The sequence below is a fragment of the Cyprinus carpio genome, chromosome A16, assembly GCF_018340385.1.
Source record: "Cyprinus carpio isolate SPL01 chromosome A16, ASM1834038v1, whole genome shotgun sequence".
In the NCBI taxonomy this organism is placed as follows: Eukaryota; Metazoa; Chordata; class Actinopteri; order Cypriniformes; family Cyprinidae; genus Cyprinus; species Cyprinus carpio.
In genome coordinates, this window is record NC_056587.1 from 18,029,140 (window position 1) to 18,052,373 (window position 23,234).

A 23,234-nucleotide genomic window follows, 5' to 3' on the forward strand; every position below is an offset into this window, starting at 1 on the left:
CAACGTATTTTTAATTTGTAGTAGTTAACATGTAGCGCGCTCACGCAGTTCACGCGTCTCATGCATCTCGCGCTCTTTTAACCGCCAACTTTGTTTTGTTAAAGCGAATGTTTCACTGTAACGTTAGGTAAACAAAAAAATTACTAACATATCAGTACTTGTAAAGAAGAGTTGTTAACTCACATTCGCCGGACTGTCTTCTGCGCTTGTTAAACTGTCATCATGGGCCTTTTTCAGCCGCGCGGACTTTCGCTGAGGCGGGTTCAGAGAGAGAAACTCTGAGCTGCAGTCCGTATCACCGTTACTGCGTAACATCACCATCTTTAACGAACCTTATAAGACCCTCAGACCATTCGCTGTCAAACTCACTTCAAAAAGTTTTTGACAAGATTCTAATATGCCTAATACTTTGAACGCTAACACATCGTTTTGAAAACGCAATCCGCTCCTCCTTGATTTCTGGCGCCACAAACGTCACTTTCAAATGACACAACGCATAATACGAATGTGTCCTGGCGAGACGGAAACTAGAGCCGTTTAAGCGAATGGCCGCCATAACAAACTTATTTTTTCAAATATAAAAAAAGTTAATTCAGAAGAATATAAGAACAGACGTTGCTGGACTTTTCACTGATAAAAACACTGAGGCTTTTATCCATAGAAGTTATACGATTTTGCGTAGGAATACAGGTGGAAAGGAGAACCGGCTCATTTTTGGCGCGCCGTGAGTGACGCGGCGCTCAAGATTCTGATTGGCTGACGCAGACCAAACCCCCTCACGAGCTTGTTTTGGAACTCAAACACAGAAATGAGATATTGCATGTCATATATTTTCTAACTGCCTTTTCAAATTAATGATACAAGTATTCTCTGTTACATGTAGTTTTCTTTTATGCAGTTTGCTCAAATCTTAAACACTGCAAAACAGAACAAATGGAAACAGTCAACAGGCTTTCTAAAGACTTGTTTATTTTTTTCCTCCAGTAAGAAAGAACAGCAAAATATAAACAATACAACTTTCACTTATTTCCATGCCTTTACATTGCTCAAACTCATGGATAAGTACTAATGAAGTTGTACTAATGAAGACAAGACGATCAGTGCTCAATCTACAACTTGGAAAGATGATTTTTAAGCGATGGCGGCTAGATAGTCTTTCACCTCCGCTGGGGTCAGTCGCCTAAATCCTGCTTCATTGCAGATTCCCACCTCAATGTTGTCCTCAGTCATCTGACCTTCAAAGCTTTCCTGTAACAAAAGTAGTCATAGTTAATGTTAGATGTTTGACATTTTAATCTCATGCAAACAGGGTCTAAAATAAATATTCAGCAAGTCAATTTGAGGCTTTGGCAAGTAAATAAAACACCATACTTTGTGACAGTTACAGTTTCAGTGAGATATTGACTCTAGCTCGTTTGTCACAAATGCACAATGGAAAGCAGATAGATAGGAAAATGATTTTTAATTATGCAACAGACAGTTTCACATCTACCAAATATTTTAGCTTAGGACAAAAGTTAACCTTGGATCTTGTATGCAAATAATAATGGTATCTAATACATAATTGCAATTAACAGACCTTTAGCAAATGTGGATGGGTTGTAAATCATTACCTTAAGAGTCAGAATAGCTGTGTGAATCGCATCTTCCAGTTCCAGATCCTCGTTGTATCTAAAACAGGAAAATGAAACAAATGAGATGTTGTATGTTTAGGAAGACTAAAAGGGTCTTATGCTTTCAGTTATTACATTTTATACCTTTTTTCAAGGAATGTTTTCCCGTTCACATAGTTCTTCCCCATCGCTGTGGCTTTCCATGCAAAGTATGCTCCTTAAACAGATCAAAGTCCATCTTATTTTTCTAATACAGTGCATAATAAAGAGCTTAACATTTTAAGAGGCAATTGTTTTTCAGTTACACTAATACAAAAATACCAAAGTGAATAGCATACTGAGGGGTCAGACTGGAAAAGGTACGGACGGTCTTCATCCCAGCCAGCAATCAGGAGCGACACGCCAAATGGCCGAACACCTCTGTGTTAAAACAATAACACAAACACACAAAATCTGCAAGTTATGCCATTGTCACTCTGGTAGATGCATACTCTTTAATTTCGCAAAACAGCTGTTTGTAGGGCAACTTTTGCATTGAACAATTGCAATGGAGACATCACACATACCCTGATTGTGTGTACTCCTGCATAACAGAAGCCACCCTCTGAACAAGCTGGCCTGTAGGAATCGGCTCCTGATAAACCAGGTAGTACTGCTGAGCCAGCTTTCGTGCCCTTCGCACCAGAACCCTGCAGACATGATTAAAACCCGTTACAACAAAACTCTTATTAAGCATTTTACCTTTGCCATATAATCCTACCTTTCTATTATAAGCACGACAATATGAAAAATCAGACATTAGAATAGTTTTTTTTTCTTCTCTCAATGAAAATGGACTCAGATGCAGATCAGTTTGTTTCTTCATTGGAATGGATTTGGAGGAATTCAAAAAGTTCTGATGAAGAAACAAACTCATTTACATCTTGGATGACCTTAGGGTAAGTACATTTTCATTTTTGGGTTCCATTAAATTTTTAAAAACATGAAAACTATAGTTTTGAATGTCAACTACACTTTTTTATTTATTTTTTTATTTTTTTACTAGACAGCCTTGCACGTTCTTTATATGCGGAATCATTATTATATAGTGTTTATTCATGCATGCTCCGAATCCATACCTGTAGTCTGGACCCATGCCACTGTAGACCATACCGATGTGTTTGGTTATGGGTTCTACTTTGTGAACACTTTGCTCATCATACAGTATAGATTTCTGCTTCTTTTCCGTAGCCAGAACAACACCATTCGAAGCTGTGAAAAAGAAATAAGGATAAGTTAAACTGACTTGCTACTGTATATAGACACAGTTCACAAAGCTCATAATAAGCACATGCTAAAACCATAAAGTTTTATAAATAATGCAAGCTTAAGACACACATGATAAATAAAAGAACAATACTAACCTTTTATTCCAACTGAAGGAGCACCAGCTGCTACAGCCGCCAGAGCATACTCAATCTGGACCAACTTCCCCGAAGGACTGAAAACACAAAAATAAGAAAAAAGGTGTTGTGATTGTAAGATGAAGCACATTTTGACTAGGATTAACTTTTTCTTTTCCTTTTAAATCACAATAAAAATGTGCTGTGTTAAAACATATATAAAAAGCTTTGTGTTGCATTGTTACTTTACCCATTTACAGATTCAAAATATACAAATGAGGTGCACTCTTATTAAATTTGCAAATGTGCATATTATATAAATATGCTACAGTCCTCATAAAAAATGTTATACTTTACATTGTCACAAAAATGTTCTGTTTAGTTAAACTTCATTATAACAACTAAAAACAGTACTGATAAAAAAAAAAGTTCTGTTTTAGTTACATTTTATTATAACAACTAAAAACAGTACTAATAAAAAAAAAAAAGTTCTGTTTTAGTTACACTTTATTATAACAACTAAAAACAGTTCTGATAATCTATATGCCCATTCAAGTACATTCATGCAAAATCAGCTTCCCATGATACACTGAAAGTGAAAGTAAAATCAACAAAATTCAATCACAAAGACAAAACTGAGCCAAGTCTGTCCCTTGAAACACCCATGAGAGGGTAACATTTGTTGCTCTGGGATTCATTATGTGTTGAGTTCATTCTGTTCATGAATGTTGATGCACGTGAATGTAGGAAGCGCTGCATCACAAACACAGTGACTCCGCATCAGCGCCCGGATGATGATGATTTAACGCCTCTGATTGACGGAGCGCTCTCCACAAACCTCAAGCGTCGCGATTCGCCGAAACACACACTTGTTTGATCTTGGTGAACACGTTAGATATAGCAAAATCATAACGTTTATTACCTGAAAGTGGTGAGAGAGAAACTGTACCCTCTATCTGCCATGGCTGTGTCTGACTGTTGGGGAAGTGACGTCACGCACCTAATTGATCTGATTGGTTGAAAGAGTTACTGAATGGATTGTGGGTATTGCGGCCTTAAGATAAGTTTAAAATAACTTTGCATATTTTACCCACACTAATTAAAACCATGTTATAATAAAAATATTTTTTTGGTTTAATCAATAATATTTTGAACGCATATTGCCCTCACCCGCTCAGAATGAAGTAGATTTTTTTTATCACTATACTACAAATCCCAGAATGCACGGGTGTAGTCGTAGAACCACGCGCAGGCGCAGTAGGTCTTTTTGAGCTGTGACCGTGAGGATGTAAAGTCTGTTAAATTAAACGTACACAAAACACCGCCCATAATGTCATTATCGGGTTTAATTCAGTTTCTCGGACGTTCTCTGCAGCGTCTGGAGCTGCGTTTAGCGCATGCGGCGGGATTTGACAGCTTCGGTGAGTGCATTTACTGTAATGTGTTATTCTCCACCATTCATATCACTATACATACACTCCAATCACACTTAAGCTTAATTTAATATCATATTACACTTTTCCCTCTGATTGGCCATTCCTTTGTGATATTAAATACAAACATTTATTCAAACACTACAACAGTGGGTATCAAGTCACATGAGAGTGTAAACCGTGTTACCTTTATCCTGTTTAATATCAAAACATTATTATTTTAACTGATAATCATTTATGCACATAGGACACCATTGTAGAAATCCATATTAAAAAACATATTACCATGGTATATGTCAAAAACATGGTATTACTATAGTGCATATTCAAAAATAGTATTTTTTTTATTTTTTTTAATAATTAAAGAACTTTATTACACACAACTAAGCGCTCACTGTAACTCAAAGGAACTCTGACCTCTCGTGCTCATCAGTCTGCGCAACCTTTGCGCATTTACTAGTATGTAGAATCTAAAATGAGCTGGACTATACCAATGTGTCACTCTCGTTTAGGGGTGTTCACAATTCAAAACAACTGCATTTCTACAGTTTGTGTAAATAAAGATTTATCTATGACCATTTAATAATAAGTACATAAAAAGCCAATTCATTTAAAGACTACTTCTAATTCTATGCGATGTATTTACTATTTATATTATAATAATAAACGTGTACGCCTCCCCTAGAAAATGATGAATGGACTGTTGGGTGTGTTTTAATGGAATTGCATAATCGTCCAAGGCAAGCTGTCTGGAAGGATCTCATGCTGAAAACTTTAGATTGTTCAAGGTAAGCTAAGTAACGAAACAAACAAAACAGTCAAATGATAACAAATCTACATAATCTATACGCTGTTAAATAAGTGTGTTTTAGCTTAAATGCATCTTCTGGAGAAATGCATTCATCATCTTTTGCAAGGTTGCAGCTTTAGCAGTGTCGTGTTGCAGGTCGCTGATGTCATGATAGATAGATAGATAGATAGATAGATAGTAGGGGTTGTAACTGTACACAAACGTGACGTCACGGTTCGGTATGGTTTCGGTACAGCAGAAGGAAAAACTAAACTTAAAATTGCTTTTTATTATTATTAAACAGTGGTTTCATTAACAAATGGCTCTTTCTTTAATCAAATTCAATTATAATTAAAATTATCCAAACTTCGATTTAATTACTATTTATTTTTAAATATAATGATCAGCACTCAACTTGTAAATTGCACATAATGCTGTTTTTAAATTAACTTCTAAATTATAAAATTTCTATTTGTTGTTAAAAAATATTCAATTTACACAGTGACTGTCATAACTTGTTTCATAACAGATTTATTTAAACATACCTTAAATAATTAAGACATCACAAGATGATAAAATAAAATATAATGAGTATTTAGTCTAATATTTTGTGAAATGCTCTTCTCTAGACTTCATTTCTGTGAACACTGCTGACTTCATGTGTGCAGTGACACACTGTGACAGCAGCTTGAACTTAAAAAGAGATCTTCATCCTCATTCTTTCACTGTTTTATCAGGTTTCTCCATGAACAACCTGAACGATCCTCCTAGATGGAATATTAGACCAGAGCCCGCTGCAGGAGATGACGGGAGCAGATGGAATTATGCCCTGCTGGTGCCCATGATCGGGCTGGCAGCATTTCGTAAGTGTTTTACATACCTTTACAACTCAAGGCTCATACACCGTCACAAATATCTTGAATGAGTGTATTATACTTGATAAAATACTTTATAGGTTGTAATTAAATCTGGGTTTATGAGGGGGGTTGCAAAAACAATCATTTTAATAAATTCATTCACATATAATAATGTTTTCATTCCCACGTTCACTTATATATACATGTTAAGAAATAGATCAACATCTCCTTTATAATCAAATCAGCTATAAAATCAGCTCCTCATCTAAAAATGCTCTAAATCTGCTACAAATAATTAGAACTATAATGCGCTGTTGCTTTTTTGTTTTTCTTTTGTGTTGATTTATGTGTATTTTATGTAGCTTGTGCAGGTTGTGTTGAGATATTTAGTTATTTTAGTATTATATAGTATATAATTTTATTGTAATATTATTTATATACTATTGTATTATTTATTAATATTTTGAAATAGTTTTTTTTTTCAGTTTTATTATTTATTTAAAAAAATTTAAATTAGTTTTTTATATTTCTATTTAGCTTTAATTTATTCGTTTTAGTAATTTTAGAACTCAAGCTTATTTTATTTCTGATATTTATTTTTATTTCAGCTTCATTTTAATAAAAAAAATGAATAGTTTTAGGTAACAATAACCATTTTAATTGACAAAAAGGGTCAAAAATATAAGGTGATAAACAAATAAATATATGATTTCATTATATAATGTTTAATAGATTTAAAGCATTTTATGTGGTATTATTTTGCTTTAATGTATTTGTCAAAAGTCACGTTCTCCTTAAATTGATTTGGTCTGGCTTGCCAAAGAGATTTAACACTTAAGATATCCATGGGTGTATTTTGGAAAGGTTGGATATGGACTCGAGAATCACAGAGCCAGATCCAAGATGTGAAGAACAAGTATGCCAGCGACATGGCAGCCATTACCAGAGACCTGGAGCTGAAGTACAGGGAAACACTGACGGAAAACCGGCGGACAGCAGCACACCTGGAGGTGGAGCTTGAGAAGGAACGTCAGCGCGTTCAGGGCTACAAGAAAGCCCTGATCTCTCAGAGTCAGCAGCTTATGGAGGAACGGAAGCAGCTTCAGCAGGAACGACAGGATCTGGAGGAGGAAAAGAACCGCCTGCTGCAGTCTGGAGTGGCCGGGGTGGTGCTGCGGAAAGCATTGCAGCGAGAGGAGGACTGGCAGCGCAGGGCTCAGGCTCTGCTGCAGGAACTGGAGGTGAAGCTGGTGGAGAGGCAGGAAGCTTTCTGCAGCATCCTGTTGCCACGGGAACATCGTCTAGAGATGGAGAAGAATCTGCTGTTGAAGGTGGCTAAAGACCCGGGGGTTGCCGAGCTGAACCTAGAGGAAGATCTCAGGGACATTTTTAAGAATGACAGACACTGTGCAGATTTACTGAACCTGGATAAGCGAAAGAATGGGAAGTTGATGTGGCTGTATCTCAGGTACTGGCAGCTCCAGGTCACCCTGCAGAAACACAAGAGGGCAGAAGAGACGCTAAAAGGGGCATCGCTAAACTCCAGCAGACCTTGACGAGTGTAGATCTCTGTATAAAACGAGAAGAATTTCCTTCCTTAAATGTTTTCCTTTGCTTATCCAAGGTATCCCCATGAACTATTTATTATGCAAAACTTTTTTGTGAAACCACTTGAGCCTTGAGTCTTTGACAATCACGTCAGAACATGAAAGTGTATATTTTGTTTGGCAGATTTTTTGTGATTCTCAGCTGTATTTTTCTTTTCTTTCAGTTTAATCGATCATGTAGAAACCAGAAGAATCGGATGATTTCATATTTGTTGCATTACTGATGAACTTTAATAGAATAATAATTATTCATTTTACTAATATGTACCACAAACATAAAAATTATGTTCCTGACATGTGTAATAAATGTGTTCTGACAAGAAAGAATATATTACAGTTTGATTGACTAAGGTTTTTTTTTTTATTATTATTGTTTGCCATGATTTCATAAATACATATAAATGAGATTTACAGGCAAGAAAGTGTTTATTTCCAAGAACTAGCTGTTTTGAACAGATGATGATTGTCCAGGAGAGATGTCTTTCCTGCAGTTCATTGTAAACCTGCTGAGAAACAGATCAACAGCTCCTTTATAATCAAATATAGATTACAATCAAAAATTAGATTTATTTTTGAATATTCAGGTTTAAGACCATTACTAAATGTATTTGGACACTTAAGCCACATTTAGAAAATGAATAATGTTTTTGTGTTAGCACACCAAGTGGAATTAGTAAATTAATACTTGAAGCACATCATTTTCATTTGATAAGGTTTCCCTGGTAGTCTCAGCTGAAAAGCATGAGCATATGGGGCTCTTGAAGGCTTTGGTATTTAAGTATGAGTGAGGTCACCCACCACACTTGTCATTGTATCCGTGTCAATGATGGCAGACAACTTTCATCAGCTCATCATTCTCTTCGCTGGTAGCTGAGTGTGTCTCGTGGGGGAGAGATGAGGCTGGACGCTCTGAAGGCTGGACTCCTGGGTTGGATTACCATTGGCTTATGTTCAGTGATGGACGAGACCTCTCTCTTCTGAAGGCAAACTCCATTTAAACTAGTCTCAGAGTCCATGGTGGATTTTGTTTTGCAGGGAGAGGGCTCACGGGTAATGTCAGGCTGTGTGACATCTTTGGGCACAAATATTGGTATTGGAAGTATGTTTCTGTAAGGTAGACAATATTCCTGCAGTGGCTCCCCATCTCTCCCCATGTGAATCGTTTGGTTTAGGAAGCGTCTCACTGTGAAATGAACCACCTGCTTGCTTTCATAGCTCTCCTTTCTCCTCGAGTCCTTTTCAACAAGTGTCATCCTGTGAAGCAGGACTTGTAAAAGTTAGTAAAAAAGTAAATTACATACATGTATTTAAAGAAATGGATGCTTTTATTCAGTAAGAATGCATAAAATTGTTTATAAGTGATATCAGAGACATAATATTAAATATTGTTCTTTTGAAATTTTTTTTATTAAAAATGCTCTGTCTATTGATCAAAGAAACCTCAAAAAATGTTTCTTGAGCATCTTATCAGCATATTAGAATGATTTCTGAAGGATCATGTGGCACTGAAGACTGGAATGATGCTGAAAATTCAGTTTGTCATCACAGGAATAAATTACTTTTTATATTAAAATAGAAAATGTTCACAATATTAATGTTTTTACAATTCTTTTAAATAAATGCATTCTTGGTGAGCATAAGACTTTAAAAAAAATTGCGTTCATGCGTGTTTTGATTAAATATTGAAAACAGAAACACAAGAAAATGACACTTTTTTTTAAAAACAAAAATAAGAATTCGCCTCAAGTTTTTGTTTCCTTTTTACGTTCAGAGGTAGAAAATGGATAAACAGCTTGAATGAAACGCCCCTTTTCCGCTGACTGGTCAAGCAAAGATCGAATGGTGCCATCATCACGTCTTCTTCAGGTCCATGCAACAGAAAAATAGTCCTCTGCTAACTGCTATAGTCTAGTTCAGTGGTTCCCAACCACATTCCTGGAGGCCACTCAACACTGAACATTTTGCGTCTCTCCGTTCTCTGAAACACCCAATTCAGGTCTTGGAGTCTCTACTAATGAGCTGATGATCTGAATCAGGTGTGTTTGATTAAGGTGACATGGAAAACATGCAGTGTTGGGGGGCCTCCAGGAACGTGGTTGGGAACCACTTAAAGCATATATTGCAATTACAGTTCATCTCTCACTCATGAAACAACCAGACTAACAAATGGCTTGACACAAACTGGACTGTGGCAGCGTCTAGACAGGGCTTACTTCTGTGTAGACAAAGGTGTCGTTTTCTCATGTTTCTGTTTTCAATTTTAAATAAAAAACCAATGAACGCAACGTACACGGACCTTCAAAGCACCATAAAAGTCCATAAAACGTGTGCACTATAGGTTGTGTAACTATTACATAACTTGTGAATGACAAAAGAGCAAGTAATTATTAACATTTTTAATTTTGGGGTGAAGTATTCCTTTAAAGCCTGCAAATACAACACATACAGTAGCAAACAGAAATGCATACTTGTATTCTGGTCTTGTCTCCATCAGCAGGTCTAACCAGGTGGCCTCATATGATTCTCTGGCAATCTCATCAGTCTCCTGAAAATCACTGTAGGAGTTCACCAGATATGACCTGGGCTTCCTGCTCAAGCAATTCATCTCATCCAGCGACTTGTCAAAAATTAAAGCCAAATTAAAACCGGATAAGAAACTTATCAGTCAGATCTTCTGATAAAGACTGCTGCTTCCCTCCTGTGTCTGTTCCTGTGTCTTATAAATAGCTTTCGTTACTATTTATACTCCCTGCCATCAACCCCACAAGAGCCTCTTCAGATTGGTGTAGTTTGACAAGGTGGGAAAATGACTAATCCCCCCGACCATTTAACTGATATGCAAGACTCACAGCTTCACCAGGAGATCAACAGTGTCTAAGGACCTATCTGATCTCAAATTTCCTGTTGTGTGTGCATCAAAACATTATGGTTATTGCTGATAGCAAAAACACTAGATGCTGACTGTCATGACAATGTTAACGGTAAATGCAATACTCACTATATATATGGTATATAATCTACAGGTTGAAGCAAAGTAACCTTTAAAAGTCCATACAAAGCATCCGCAATGTTCTGAAAAGATAAAAATAGAAAAAGGTGCTGATATCTCTGACACTCATTTCATGTTTAAGGGTCCTTGTTGTCTCTCTCACTTGTCAGCACCTGTGCAGAAGCATTATTATCTCACACTGTGGCATTTAGAGCAGCATGTCAAACTCAAACCATTCTGTCTGACTGATGTTCTGTAGGTGTCATGTATAGTATCTATCACTCAGCAGTATGAACAATCATTTCTCGAGTTTACTGATGAAAGAGGGCTCTCTTAGACGTGGAGATTCCTGCGGGACGATTGTTAAATTTGGCCTCAACATGCATCACCCTGTCATACAAAAGTTTAAAGCAACTGTATGTAGTTTTGTGGATTTTTGTGACTTTGGAGCCCCTTACAGTGAAGTAATTAAATTGTAAATAATACTGTTGTAACAACAGTGGATAGCTGTACATGTGCAGTTGTTGCTACCATAAAGCAATTCGCCATTTTTGCTCAATTTAATATAAAAATATAAAATAAAAATACATTTATACAGCTTCAACCTTACTGTTAAAAACAAAATCCGATCGCACGACTCCCATCACGTCACACTTGTCCACGTCATATTTTAAGAGACGCCATTAAACAAGTAGATATTGGCATTTTTTACCAAGTAAAAGCCAATATCACTGAATATCACTGATAAATAATAAATGATAAATAATAAAATGAGTACTTATAAATAAATGAACAAACAAACAAATAATAATAAAATAAATATTTTGTATATATGTGTTAATTTGTATTAAAAAATATATTTTTTTGTGCATTCTGGTAGTATTAATTATAAACAAATGAACAAACAAACTAATAATAATTAAATGTTTTGTATCGACTTTTTTGTGCAATCTGGTAGTGTTTTTTTTTACCATCATTATTTATCTATAAACACTGTTCTTTTTCTGAGAGTAAAATAATGAACACAAACAAATCCATCAAAAGTAAAACATCCCCGAATGTTTTACCATAATGAGAATCTGGATGTAAAATGTGTCTAATTGTCATGGAATCATGTCACAAGGCTCAAACAAACAAACACATACATAAATACATCCGTTCATAAATATTCACCCAAGATTGTCTGTGATTGTACCGTGTGTATTGTTAATGCTATATTATTACAGTGCTCAGGTGGTTTAGCAGCTGACATACCACAGTTCACTGATAGAAAAATCTTCACTAAAGCACCAAAATCAGAGTTAGTAACATTGGTCCAAAGAGCATTGAGACCACATTTCAGCTGGGTTGTCCCTGAACCTGACAGAGGCATTAGGCAAAATTACATTCAGGTTTAGAGGACTGAATGGTGCCAACATCCTTTTAAAGCCTGGAGCAGAATGTTGACTGAGAAATACCAGCGATGCACTGAACGCAAGGTGCGGCATCAGATTACTGTGGCCTGGGTCAAGCCAAAGCACTCGCCTCAACGCTTGCACCAGCAACAGCCAGTTTCCCCTGTAATGAGAGCCTTACAGCAACTACAGCTGCAAAACCTGCACAGCATGATGGATGAGAAATGCCCTTCAAACACAAAGACACTCACACAGATCATAGACTTATATTAAGCTTATATTATTATTAAGGTGCTCTCATAAAGGCACATGAAAGAAAAGACAGGCTTCTCTCATAAGATTTTTTCATAATGGCTTTTATGTGAACCCATTTTTTTTCTTTGATAACTTAATAGTCCATTAGACTGGGATCTGAAGGTGAGTACTGGAGAGTAAATTAGTTGTAATGGAATGTTATGGATATATGAATGTCAAGCCCATGATCTAGACTAGAGCAATGGAAATACATTATGTCATCTGCTGATGTCTTATGTGACTGATGTCAAGTTTCTTGTTATTAGTTGTCATATCTGCTTCAGGGAAAGGAGGAAACGCCTCAAAACAGCTTGAGTATCTTTCTTATGTTATGTCAGGGTTTGAAAATGTTGAGGTTGTATTATTTAGGTAACATGACACTAGAACAGTTGTCCCCTGGGTAGACATTTTATTTTGTCACTAGAGGGTACTGATGTACACGGTTGTTTATTATAAATTTAAAAAGATTAAAATATTTAATATTATTAGATTTTTTTTAGCTTCCTCATCTCCTGATAATGAACATAAGCACTGTCTAATGCATTTAACTAGTGAATAACAATCCAAGGTTTTAGAATGGGACAGTGAAATAAAAATGATTACATCCTTGTTATGTTTCAAAATTAGTTTGATAGGCTCTGAGTGTAAAGCAAGATGAGGGAAATGAAAGCCCAGAGTTTGCATTGCAATATATTTTGTTGTTACTATTAAATATTTTTATAATATTTAATAGTAACAATAAAAGGCGTACGCTCTTCTGTGTCAGCCACGCTGTGCCGATGCGTTGTTTGCTTTCAAACCAAAGCGTAAATACACATAAAAACATATCCTTGTGGTGCGGCTGATACAGAAGAGCATACGCCATCTGCGTACTGCTCAAAATTGCCAAAATGGAGCTACACTGATTTGGAGAGACACAGAGGAGAGGAATTGTTGAATGAAGTCGTTATTTTTGTTTTCTTCGTGTATAAAAAGTATTCTCATCGCTTCATAACGTTATGGTTGAATCACTGATGGCAGATGGACTATTCTGACGATGCTTTTCATACTTTCCTGGACTTTGACACTGTTATTTATTTGGCAGTCTATGGGACAGTCTCAAGCCTCCCTGTTTTCATCCAGAATATCTTAAACTGTGTTCCGAAGACGAACAAAGCTTTTACAGGTTTGGAACGACATGGGGGTAAGTGATTAATGACAAAATTTTCATTTTTTGGATGGAGTAACCCTTTAAGACATACTGCTGCTGAACAAATATCAAATAGCAAATATCTGTATATGTGTGTGTATGTATGTGTATTTTTTAAAAATATTATTATTATTATTAATAACTTCCAAGCACAATTTGAGAATATTCGAAAGACTCATGATTGAAAGAGTTAACGTTGAACGTCAGTGGGAGGAGAAAACAGGAAGTGGCCAAACCCTTTAACACAGTCCGATAACTTCACACAAATGCATACGCACCCTTGTAGAACTTGATGCTCTTCGTGATCGAGCTGTATGTGCGGGGATGTAAAGCAGCCTGTCTGTCGATCATCCAGGAATCTTCAGCATCTTCACTCTCAGATGCGCGTGGGGTAATCACTGCGGTGGACACGAGTGCAGTGAAAGGTGAGCTGAGTTTATTACTGCGTCTCAAAACATATTGTACCCCCACCTACTGTAGATTCTCAACCATTTCACTTCGTCATTCGCCTTCTGGTTTTGATGCGCAAGTTACGCAAAAATGCGGTCTAGGTAGGCAACACATTAAGTTTTAAAGCACTACCTTATCTTTATTTGAGCTGATTTGTTTCGTGGGAGCTGCAGTGTGTTTGTGTGAAAATGAAGAATATTAAACGTGTATTTTATGCCTGACAGTAACCGTACTAGAGTTACAGTAACACTAACATTTATTGGCAGAATAGTTGTTTGTTATTAGGAAAAAGCTCTACGACGTCACAACGGACAATGGACTTGAACTGAGTATTAGTGTACTGCATACTGCGCAGTATATGCTGCCTATTACTTTTTACGATAAAGAGAAAGTAGTTTGCTACAGCGTCACATGTTTACATCGAGTAAATAGAGGTATTGTAATACAGTTTGTGTCTCGTCATATCGAAGGTACTGCATTGTAAGGTGTCTAACATGCCCTTTCTCTAAATATGCCTGCTTCCCTATAAAAAAGTTGGAGACAAAGTACATAAACAAAGTAGGCGAAGTATCTGGATTAATTCTTCCACCAAGATTCTGAAGTGCGCATCCAGTAGACTACAGTATCTATCCCATTAGGCCACGGGAGAGGAGTCATGAATTTACATTTATATTTATCTGTTTGGCAAACGCTTTTATCCAAAGTGACCCTCAAAAGGGAAACAAACGCCATTTGTCAAGGAGCCAATAATATTTTTAATATACAGTGCAAGGTTTATTAATTTCCTAACTAGATTAGGAAGCAAGCTAGTGAAGATTTCAGGAAAGCAGTGTGATGGATGCTATTGTCAGCATGGCTGATGTAGTACATACGAATTGCGTTCTTACTACACACATGCATACTCTGTAAAACAAACTTCTTTACACCAAGTAGGTTTCTCATTAAATGTAGTACCTACTCATACAGTATGCAGTTTGGGACACAGCTATAGTATTTATCAGTGTGTGTACTCCACATTTATGCAAATGTCATTTAATGGATAATAGGAAATCTGCAATTATGCATGGCTGAAATTTCTAGTTTATTGCTGGAATGTTTGGCCTGAGTTTCATTGCTTACAGACTTGCATGCCATGCATTATTTTTTTTTTTTTACAGTATATATTGTTTTGACCAAAAAGTAAAGTCTTTCAAAAGTCAGACATCAAAAATAAGCACTAAATAGTTGTTTACTAAAATGATTAGAGCTGAATTATTTTCAGTTCCCCATTTGGCAAGATCTTACTGCATCATCATATTAATAATTGTTGGGAACGGCCATGTGATTCACTTCCCTGTGCTCAAAATCAAAGTATGTAAATAATGTTCACTGCTGAGAAATGCCAGAGAGCTCACCTAGATTTACCGAGTGACCCACTTTATGAGGTTAAACCAAGTATGTTTTTGGGCTGATCAATAGTGATTCAGGACATTAATCATAGTCCTGCCAGACATTGATTCAGCACATTTCCTAATTATTAAATACCATTTGTTTCTGATCCTTTATTCTTTGGTTTGGGATTTAGTGTTTGAAAAAATAACAACAACAACAAAAACCCTTTCCTGTTTTTTTTCTTTTTGCAATTATTTACACACACAGACTGATTCAGCACATTTCCTTATACCATTTTTTCCTAAATCTTTATTCTTGTTCGGTCACAAGGGTTGAAGCTCCAAAAACAGTGCAAGCTCTCTGTCAAAAGGACAATGACATGGGCGGAAAAAAACTTGCAAGTGTCAGTGAACGTTGCACGTGTCTTGCCAATCAATACTGACTGGGTAGACAGTGGAGATTTAGGGCAGTGACGTTATCCATATTGATCGTGACTGAGGATACATAAATGTAAAGAGCACAAATGTGCCATGGATAAAAATGTCTCCATTCTCTCCACCTCATGCTTTCATCCCATTCTCTATTTTTCTGACCTGTCGAGGCAGGCAGGGCCCTCTAATCTAGCTTTATCCTGGATTATGTTATTATGACTTCTTCCTGTTTGGGATTCAGTCACCATGCGGGACAGGAATGTTGACTGGAAGACTTCATAAAGCAGTGAGTTCATTCTGGGTGGAACCTAGATCTTGTTCTTCCGGATCGACTCGTTTTGTGTCTCATTAAGAGGGAAGGCTGAGCAGGTTTTGAGTTGGTGTTCACAACACAAAATGAGATTAGACAGTCTGTGACTAACAGTGAGTTTTTACAGTTTTTAAATGCTTCTGTGTGGTCTGCGTGTGATTCTCATGCAAAAAATGACTTCAGATGTATAAATTTACATTCTTTCCGTTATTACTCAATTGGAGTGCGTAACCTGCGTTTTGAAACCTTTCTGACGTTAGAACTCTATCCATTACAGCTTTGTTTGTTCCTCTCTTTAGAAGCATGGAGGACATTACTTCACTATTTCTGAAGTTTAAGGGCTAAACAACAACAGGAGGCAGGAAAAGCCATGATCCACTGTAAACTCTGCCTGACCGACTGTCCTGAACTGGACACCAGCACATTGCAGTCCTGTAACTGTGTGTTCTGTGTGCAGGTAAGAGCATTGCTGAATAGTCTATATTTATCTTAAAAACTGAAGTGTGTTGTCATGCGAGTTGCTATTACATACATTACATTAGTACTAGTAATATAGGAAAATAATTTTCACAAACATCTTGCCATAAGCAAGTGTTTATCTCTAGTTGTGGTCTGGGTTATTAGCACAAGGTTGTGTCAAAGAAATACAGTAAACAAAGCACAATAGTTTTCAGTCTCACTGAGCTGGGGATATTTCTTTCACATGCCGTCTAAGATTAGCCAAATCTAGCCTATTCCTCTGAATCAAATCTTGGGGGTCAGATTTACAATTCATTTGACTTTTTATGGTTTTTATGCTGAAATGTGGCATTTATTTAAGTTAAAACATTTTCTCCTATTGTACTCTCAACATTCATTCAACAATTGCTTCCCCTGAAAAGCAAAATATTGCTAATAATATATCAAATCAATGTTTCATTCTGAACATTAATCATCTTGACTAGGGATATTATAGCTAGGGTAATGAAAACTAAAAGTGTTAGTTGAAATAAACAACATTTGTGTTAGTTAAAAAAGCCTATTTTAATTCAGCTAGTTGCCAAGGCAACATTTTTAATTTTTATTTAACTGGTTGTACTTGCATAGCAAAAATAAAAACTGAAATAATTATTAAAAACTATATAGATGTTTTTTAAGAAAAGGCACAAAAAGTATTGATAAAAATGGCAAAAACAAAATGACTAAATTTGTAATGAAAATGAAAATGGAAAATATTAAATATTACCAAAAAACTAGAATAGTATCTCGTGATAACATACACAAACACACACATAAAAAAAAAAAATTCTGGTTGTAGAAGATAAAATCTGTTTGTCTAAAACTTTGTGTATTTGTATATATATATATATATATATATATATACACATACACACACACACACACACACACACACACACACACACACACACACACACACACACACCGCACAAAAGTCACAGCTCTGTTGTGTTTGCAGTGTTTAAGGCAGTATGTCCAGCTGGCTATTCGGGGCGGCGCGGGCAGTGCCATCACCTGCCCTGATCCAGCCTGCAAGAACACCGGAACTCTGCTGGATTCTGAGGTACGTTTGTCTGTCTCGCTCTCTGTTCTTCTTTCTCAGTCAACAACAGTTTCCAGTTCCACAGATCAGGCTACAAATATTGACTGCACAAACACTGTTGTTTACACTGACAGTATGGAAATCCTTTCACTACCTAACACCTAGGCAGCATTTATTTGATTAGAAATACAGTAATATTGAGAAATGATTTACAATTTAAAATAACCATTTTTATTAAGTTAAAATGTAAATTATTTCTGTGATGCAAAGCTGAATTTTTAGCATCATTACTCCAGTATTCAGTGTCACATGATCCTTCAGAAATAATTATAAATATGCTGATTGACTGCTCATGAAAAATTTCTTATTATTATCAATGCTGAAAACCGTTTTGCTGCTTAATATTTTGTGGAAACTGATGGATTTTTCAGGATTCTTTGATGAAAAGAAAGTTCAAAAGAACAGTATTTCTTTGAAACATTTTACCCTTTTTTCAATTTAATTAATCCTAGCTGAATAAAAGTATTAATTTCTTAAAAATTAATACTTTTTTACAACAGTAGTGTAAATTAACAGAGTTTTGGAGTTGACTCACAAAAGCAACCCCCTAGCAACCACTCAGATCACCCTAGTGACAAAATTAGCCTTAACCTTGAACACAAAAAGCTTTGATGAAATTTGTCTGGGTTTGTTTAGCCTAAATCTTCATTTTGCTTTGATTGCCACAGCATTAATCTCAACAAGAACACAATGGCTTTATTTATCACAAATGTTTTTCATCAGTCAAATGTTTCCACAAGTCCCAGTATTATTTTCCCCTCATGATCTTAACCAACCTGCTTTGTGAACTAATGCATCATAAATCAAAGTACAGTCATATAAATATAACCTGGTGTCATAACTCTGGTCTTTGGAAAACTTTGTTCTGACACTGTTTCAATGTTTCATGTAAATGCTAAAAAGTCTCTAGTATTATTTCAGTCTTTTTCTTGTGATAAAATAAACATTTCAAATTGTATTTATTATGTAGATGTTTGATAAGCAGGATCATGTACCTACATCTGGATTTATTTTGGGATGTCGTCCAGCTGACAGTATATTATCTCCTACACAAGATCTGATTTGCAAACCTGATGTACCGTTTATCAAGATGTGCTGTTCCAACATGACCTGAGTATGAATTCATATCCTTCTTTGTACAGCTCGCCTTATTTGCCCCCAGCGATCAGTTTGAACTCTATCAGCGGCTCCGATTTGAAAGAGGTACGTGCTTGTCCTGCTTCATGTATGTATGCATGTATTTATATGCCGCTTCCCAAAATAACTCATGAAAGACAGTGTTACTGGAACCATCACTGAAAATCACTGAATGTGAAAGGCAGGAACAAACAGTTTTAGTTAAGCGTTTGAGTTATAAAGAAGCATACTTTTAGGCTTACTAGACTATTTATGTCAGTCAGTGGTTATTGCTGATTTGAACTATATTGTGTTGTTTCAAAAATCAGATCTCTTGGTGTCAAACACAATTCATGGAGGGCCGGAGCCTTGCAGAGTTTTGTTCCAACCCTGCTCCAACACACATACCATGTAGTTTTCAAATAAATCTGAACGACTTGATTAGTTGGATCAGTTGTGTTTATTTAGGGTTGAATCTAAACTCTGCAGGGCTCTGCAGTTTGACACCCCTGCCTTAGACTATGAGCGTATGGTCAATAATTGTATATTTTAGAATCAGAAAAGTTATGACTATCAGTTTTTATCCTACGGCTCAAGTGTGAGTGTGCTGCATCTTCTCTGAGTCATAGTTCATGTGGCTGGTTTGTGTCTGCTGCCAAGGTCCAGCTTCGCGTTTATAGAAGAACCGTAAACAATGAGCTTATTCAGACAGCAGGAGCTTTGGGATTTTCTTCTTCCACCGCCTCTGTCTGCATCTGAACTGCTCCCAACATACTAGTAATCGTCTAGACTGTCTATGGTGTCAGAGCAAACTGACGTTAGTATTCGCAGAAGTCTTCCTGAGACGGCAAGAACGTCCCGGATTTGTGACTGTTAACAGTAAACCTCCATGAAAAAATGTCAATGAGGAAGTGAAATTTGCAAGCAAATGAACATCTGTTTTTTTTTTTAAGCTTTGAATGTTTTTTTTCACCTCAGACTTTCTTTTGGTTTCTTTCAGGAGTTCAGTTAGACCCCAGTAAGGCTTGGTGTCCCAAGCTGGACTGCCAGGCCGTGTGCAGTGTGGCACCCGGAACCGAAGGCAAACCAGTTCCTGTGCCCTGCCCCACGTGCCATGCTGTCTTCTGCTGCGACTGCAGAAGCCCGTGGATAGATGGTCACTCCTGTTCCCAGCACCAGCCACTGATGGCATCATCAGAAGACAGGTCAGTGTGACCGATTTACCACTGAACGAATAACTGTTTATTATTCAGTTCCATAACACGGCCCTCTGAACGTGCTCTGTGTGTCCTCTCTGCATTGAACTGAGCAGCGCTGATACTGATGCAGCCATTAAGCAGTGTCCAGTGTGTGGCGTCTACATAGAGCGCAATCAGGGCTGCGCGCAGATGCTCTGCAAGAGCTGCAAACACACGTTCTGCTGGTACTGCCTACAGAATCTGGATGTAAGTGATTCTAGGGCTTTATAAATGTTCTGCCACCAACACAAATTATTTTGGACACTACGACACTAGACATACCATGGTATTACAATCATACCATGGTTTGTACTGTTAATGATTAAATCACAGTATCACATTAATTTATATTTTTTGGACATAGTACCACGATTAAATCATGATATTAGAAGCAGTACAGATTGCACATGTTCTACGGGCACACCTTTGTTTTTTGGACACAACATTGTAAATGTATAATAATAATAATAATAATAATAATAATAATAATAATAATAATAATAGTTATTATTATTATTACTACTAAAATAATTTAAAATTAAAACACATTTTAATGTCATAATTAAAAATGAAAACTAATCAAATTAAAAGTATCTATTATATGAATAATAAAATATTAATATTTCATTAAATATTTTATTAAAATGTAATTTTATTACACTACTACTAATACTACTAATAGTAATAAAATTCTATTATTTTTCTATTAATTCAGTTTTAATATAATATTAATTTTCAATATTTAGGAATAACAGCAACAACAATTTTCCCTTTTAATAATTTATTTATTATTATTATTAAAACATTTATTATTATAATTGAAAAAGAAAATTAATATAATATAAGTATCTTTTGATAATAATAATAGTAATATATGAATATTTAAATATCTTATAAAATTTAAATAATAACAATATTGTTGTTGTGTTATTTTACACACATTTACTATATCTTTCTTTGTTGTGACATTTATCATTTTTAAGCCTTTTTGGATAAAAGCGTCTGCTGAATGAATAAACGTAAATGTCCCTACGTTACAGGGCGATATATTTCTGAGACATTATGATAAAGGACCATGCAGAAACAAGCTGGGACACTCCAGAGCTTCTGTCATGTGGAACAGGACACAGGTTAGCTGGAATGCCAGTATGCATTGTTTTTCATTATGTCAGACATTTACTCATTTCCAATTAACTTTGATGTCTAGTTTTAGAAGGCACAGATTTTTTTTTATGATTTTTGCTCCTTTTTTTTTAGTTGACTCATTTTTATCAGCAGAATTAGACTGTTACTATTAAGAAGTTAGATGAAAACTACTCGCATGCAGTAAGATCCTGGTTGACTTTCTGCTCAGACGTTTGTGTTGTTGTGATGTTCAGGTGGTCGGTATACTGGTGGGCGTCAGCATCATCGTGCTAGTGACATCACCACTGCTGCTGCTGGCCTCTCCCTGCATCCTGTGCTGCATGTGCAAACCCTGCCAGGCCAAGAAGACTAAGAAAAAGAAGAAAGACAAAAAGCCATCAGATTCCACCGCATAGGAGAACTCTTAATAATCAATATGTGTAGCATCCTCCACGTGCCAATCCTTAGTCTCGCTAGCCAGGTGCACAAGTGCCTCATTCTCAGTGCCTGGTAAATTCGGTGGATTTATTTTGCCTTCAGGTGCAATGGTATTGGAAAATGAAGCATGTTGTTTATTGAGTAAACAACATCTATAAAGGAATGGCCCTTTCTCCACCAAGCCAAAGCATTCGTTCATGTGTGCTATAGAGGCTACGTTATAAAAATATTCATGAACTGTAGCAATGGGTTAAACTCTTTTTTTTTTTTTTTCTCCATGTAGCTTTTCAGACCAAAGACCCTGCTGTTTTTTCTTGTGTACTATAATGTGTAAATATTGTATTTATGAGTCTGGGTACTGTCCTGTGCTTTTTAAATTTGTTGATTTTTCTGCATCAGATATTTTATAACTTCATTACAATAAACTAAACACCTGAGCAGTGAAAGTGACTGGTTTCTATTTGTCCTCATGCTAAAATGGTTAGAAAAGCGTAACATTTTTGTAACATTAACATAAACATTTCAAGTTACACACATGGTGATAGTTAACAAAAAAGGCAGTTTTTCCTCCTTTAGACATTTAAGTGTGATTATTTTTGTTTAAGGGCTTATACTCTCGTAAAACAGCATGAAAATAAAGCACTTCTCACACAGAAAACAGCTGTTGTATTGCACTGTATTTCATAACCAGCTGGGGAAATTTACAATAGAGTTTCTGCTTAATAGTGAATATTCCTGGTTGTTAAAACTTGTTCCTGTTTACTTAACTTTTTACATATTTAAATGTAAAATACTTTCATTTTCTTTTAAGTGTATAATGCATTCATTTTATGTTTGAGGTCTAGTTAACTTGCCTCTTGAAGACAGGAAAAAGTGTTTGTCTGAAATGCTGCCATTATTGAGAAATTATTGGGTAAAGAGAGAGAGAGAGAGAGACACCGTGTGGTTACAGGTTGAACTGCCGACATTGATTTGTTTCTAATTTACAAAACAAGAATTATTCAAAGAGAGTAAGAGAAACATGAGTTTTAAAAAATGCTGGATATTAAAAAAAAAAAAAAGTTCTTATGGGGTTGGAACAACATGGGGGTAAGTGATTAGTGGAAAAATCTTGGGGTGGAGTATCCCTTTAAAGCATATTAAGACAAAGTCAGATGCAACATTGGTCAAATAATTTGCCTAGCTCTTTTTAATATTGAAATAAAATAATTATTTTTTTCTGACTCAAAAGCAGAAATGCATTACATCAAGCTCCTCTAATGTTTAAAACCTGACATATGCCAACTGTTTGAATACACACGATCATAATTCTCAAATGCACTTTTATTTAATAAAACATAATTTGATTTCTCACCACCTTATTAAAGCATCCAGATTCTTTTGAGCAACAAAATTTGTCCCTCCTGCTGCGGAGCTGCTATGGCTTCCAAACATCCTCAGAGTACATTCAGTGTGTCAGAGAGTAATTATGATTATGAGCGCATCTTCTTGACGACACACTCGACTGTGAAGAAGCCCAGATGAAAAGACCAAACTCATTCAAACACACAGACGCTTGAGATGCACAACACAGCTGGCCAGAATCTCACACGATTACAGTCATTAGA

At 36.1% G+C, this 23,234-nt stretch overlaps 3 protein-coding genes and 1 pseudogene across 5 annotated transcripts; 2 read left to right on the plus strand and 2 right to left on the minus strand.

Moving 5' to 3' along the window:
- Positions 1-952: 952 nt before the first annotated feature.
- On the minus strand, positions 953-4,033 carry LOC109094792 (proteasome subunit alpha type-2-like). The gene is made up of 8 exons (XM_042773077.1): positions 3,918-4,033; positions 3,017-3,093; positions 2,732-2,864; positions 2,180-2,302; positions 1,952-2,033; positions 1,758-1,831; positions 1,614-1,671; positions 953-1,248 (listed from the first exon to the last, which is right to left on the minus strand). The coding sequence occupies exons 1-8, from the start codon at positions 3,956-3,958 to the stop codon at positions 1,132-1,134; spliced, it is 705 nt and encodes a 234-aa protein (XP_042629011.1). The 5' UTR covers positions 3,959-4,033; the 3' UTR covers positions 953-1,131.
- Positions 4,034-5,085: 1,052 nt separating this feature from the next.
- Positions 5,086-7,834, plus strand: LOC109094741 (coiled-coil domain-containing protein 127-like). The gene is made up of 3 exons (XM_019108451.2): positions 5,086-5,216; positions 5,956-6,081; positions 6,940-7,834. The coding sequence occupies exons 2-3, from the start codon at positions 5,964-5,966 to the stop codon at positions 7,629-7,631; spliced, it is 810 nt and encodes a 269-aa protein (XP_018963996.1). The 5' UTR covers positions 5,086-5,216; positions 5,956-5,963; the 3' UTR covers positions 7,632-7,834.
- A 36-nt stretch (positions 7,835-7,870) lies between these two features.
- On the minus strand, positions 7,871-10,676 carry LOC109094751 (telethonin-like). Of its 3 annotated transcripts, none has more exons than XR_006162025.1 (3): positions 10,151-10,676; positions 8,481-8,936; positions 7,871-8,185 (listed from the first exon to the last, which is right to left on the minus strand). XR_006162025.1 is itself a non-coding variant. In XM_042773078.1 (2 exons), exons 1-2 carry the CDS (start codon positions 10,285-10,287, stop codon positions 8,534-8,536), a joined length of 540 nt encoding a protein of 179 aa, XP_042629012.1. In that variant the 5' UTR covers positions 10,288-10,676; the 3' UTR covers positions 7,871-8,533. The 3 variants fall into 3 exon arrangements, 1 of the variants encoding a protein (XP_042629012.1); XR_006162024.1 differs by having other exon boundaries at positions 7,871-8,188; positions 10,151-10,673; XM_042773078.1 differs by having other exon boundaries at positions 7,871-8,936.
- Positions 10,677-16,413: 5,737 nt separating this feature from the next.
- On the plus strand, positions 16,414-22,073 carry LOC109056008 (annotated as a pseudogene).
- Positions 22,074-23,234: the final 1,161 nt, after the last annotated feature.

Coding starts and splice junctions, on each gene's coding strand:
- LOC109094792 (XM_042773077.1), bottom strand. CDS start 3,958: ATGGCAGATAGAGGGTACAGTTTCTCTCTCACCACTTTCAG. Junction 3,094..3,917: donor TTCTCTCTCACCACTTTCAG/GTAATAAACGTT, acceptor TTGTGTTTTCAG/TCCTTCGGGGAAGTTGGTCC. Junction 1,672..1,757: donor AAAACATTCCTTGAAAAAAG/GTATAAAATGTA, acceptor TTCCTGTTTTAG/ATACAACGAGGATCTGGAAC.
- LOC109094741 (XM_019108451.2), top strand. CDS start 5,964: ATGAACAACCTGAACGATCCTCCTAGATGGAATATTAGACCAGAGCCC. Junction 6,082..6,939: donor GATCGGGCTGGCAGCATTTC/GTAAGTGTTTTA, acceptor TATTTTGGAAAG/GTTGGATATGGACTCGAGAA.
- LOC109094751 (XM_042773078.1), bottom strand. CDS start 10,287: ATGAATTGCTTGAGCAGGAAGCCCAGGTCATATCTGGTGAACTCCTAC. Junction 8,937..10,150: donor GAGACAAGACCAGAATACAA/GTATGCATTTCT, acceptor CCTGCTTCACAG/GATGACACTTGTTGAAAAGG.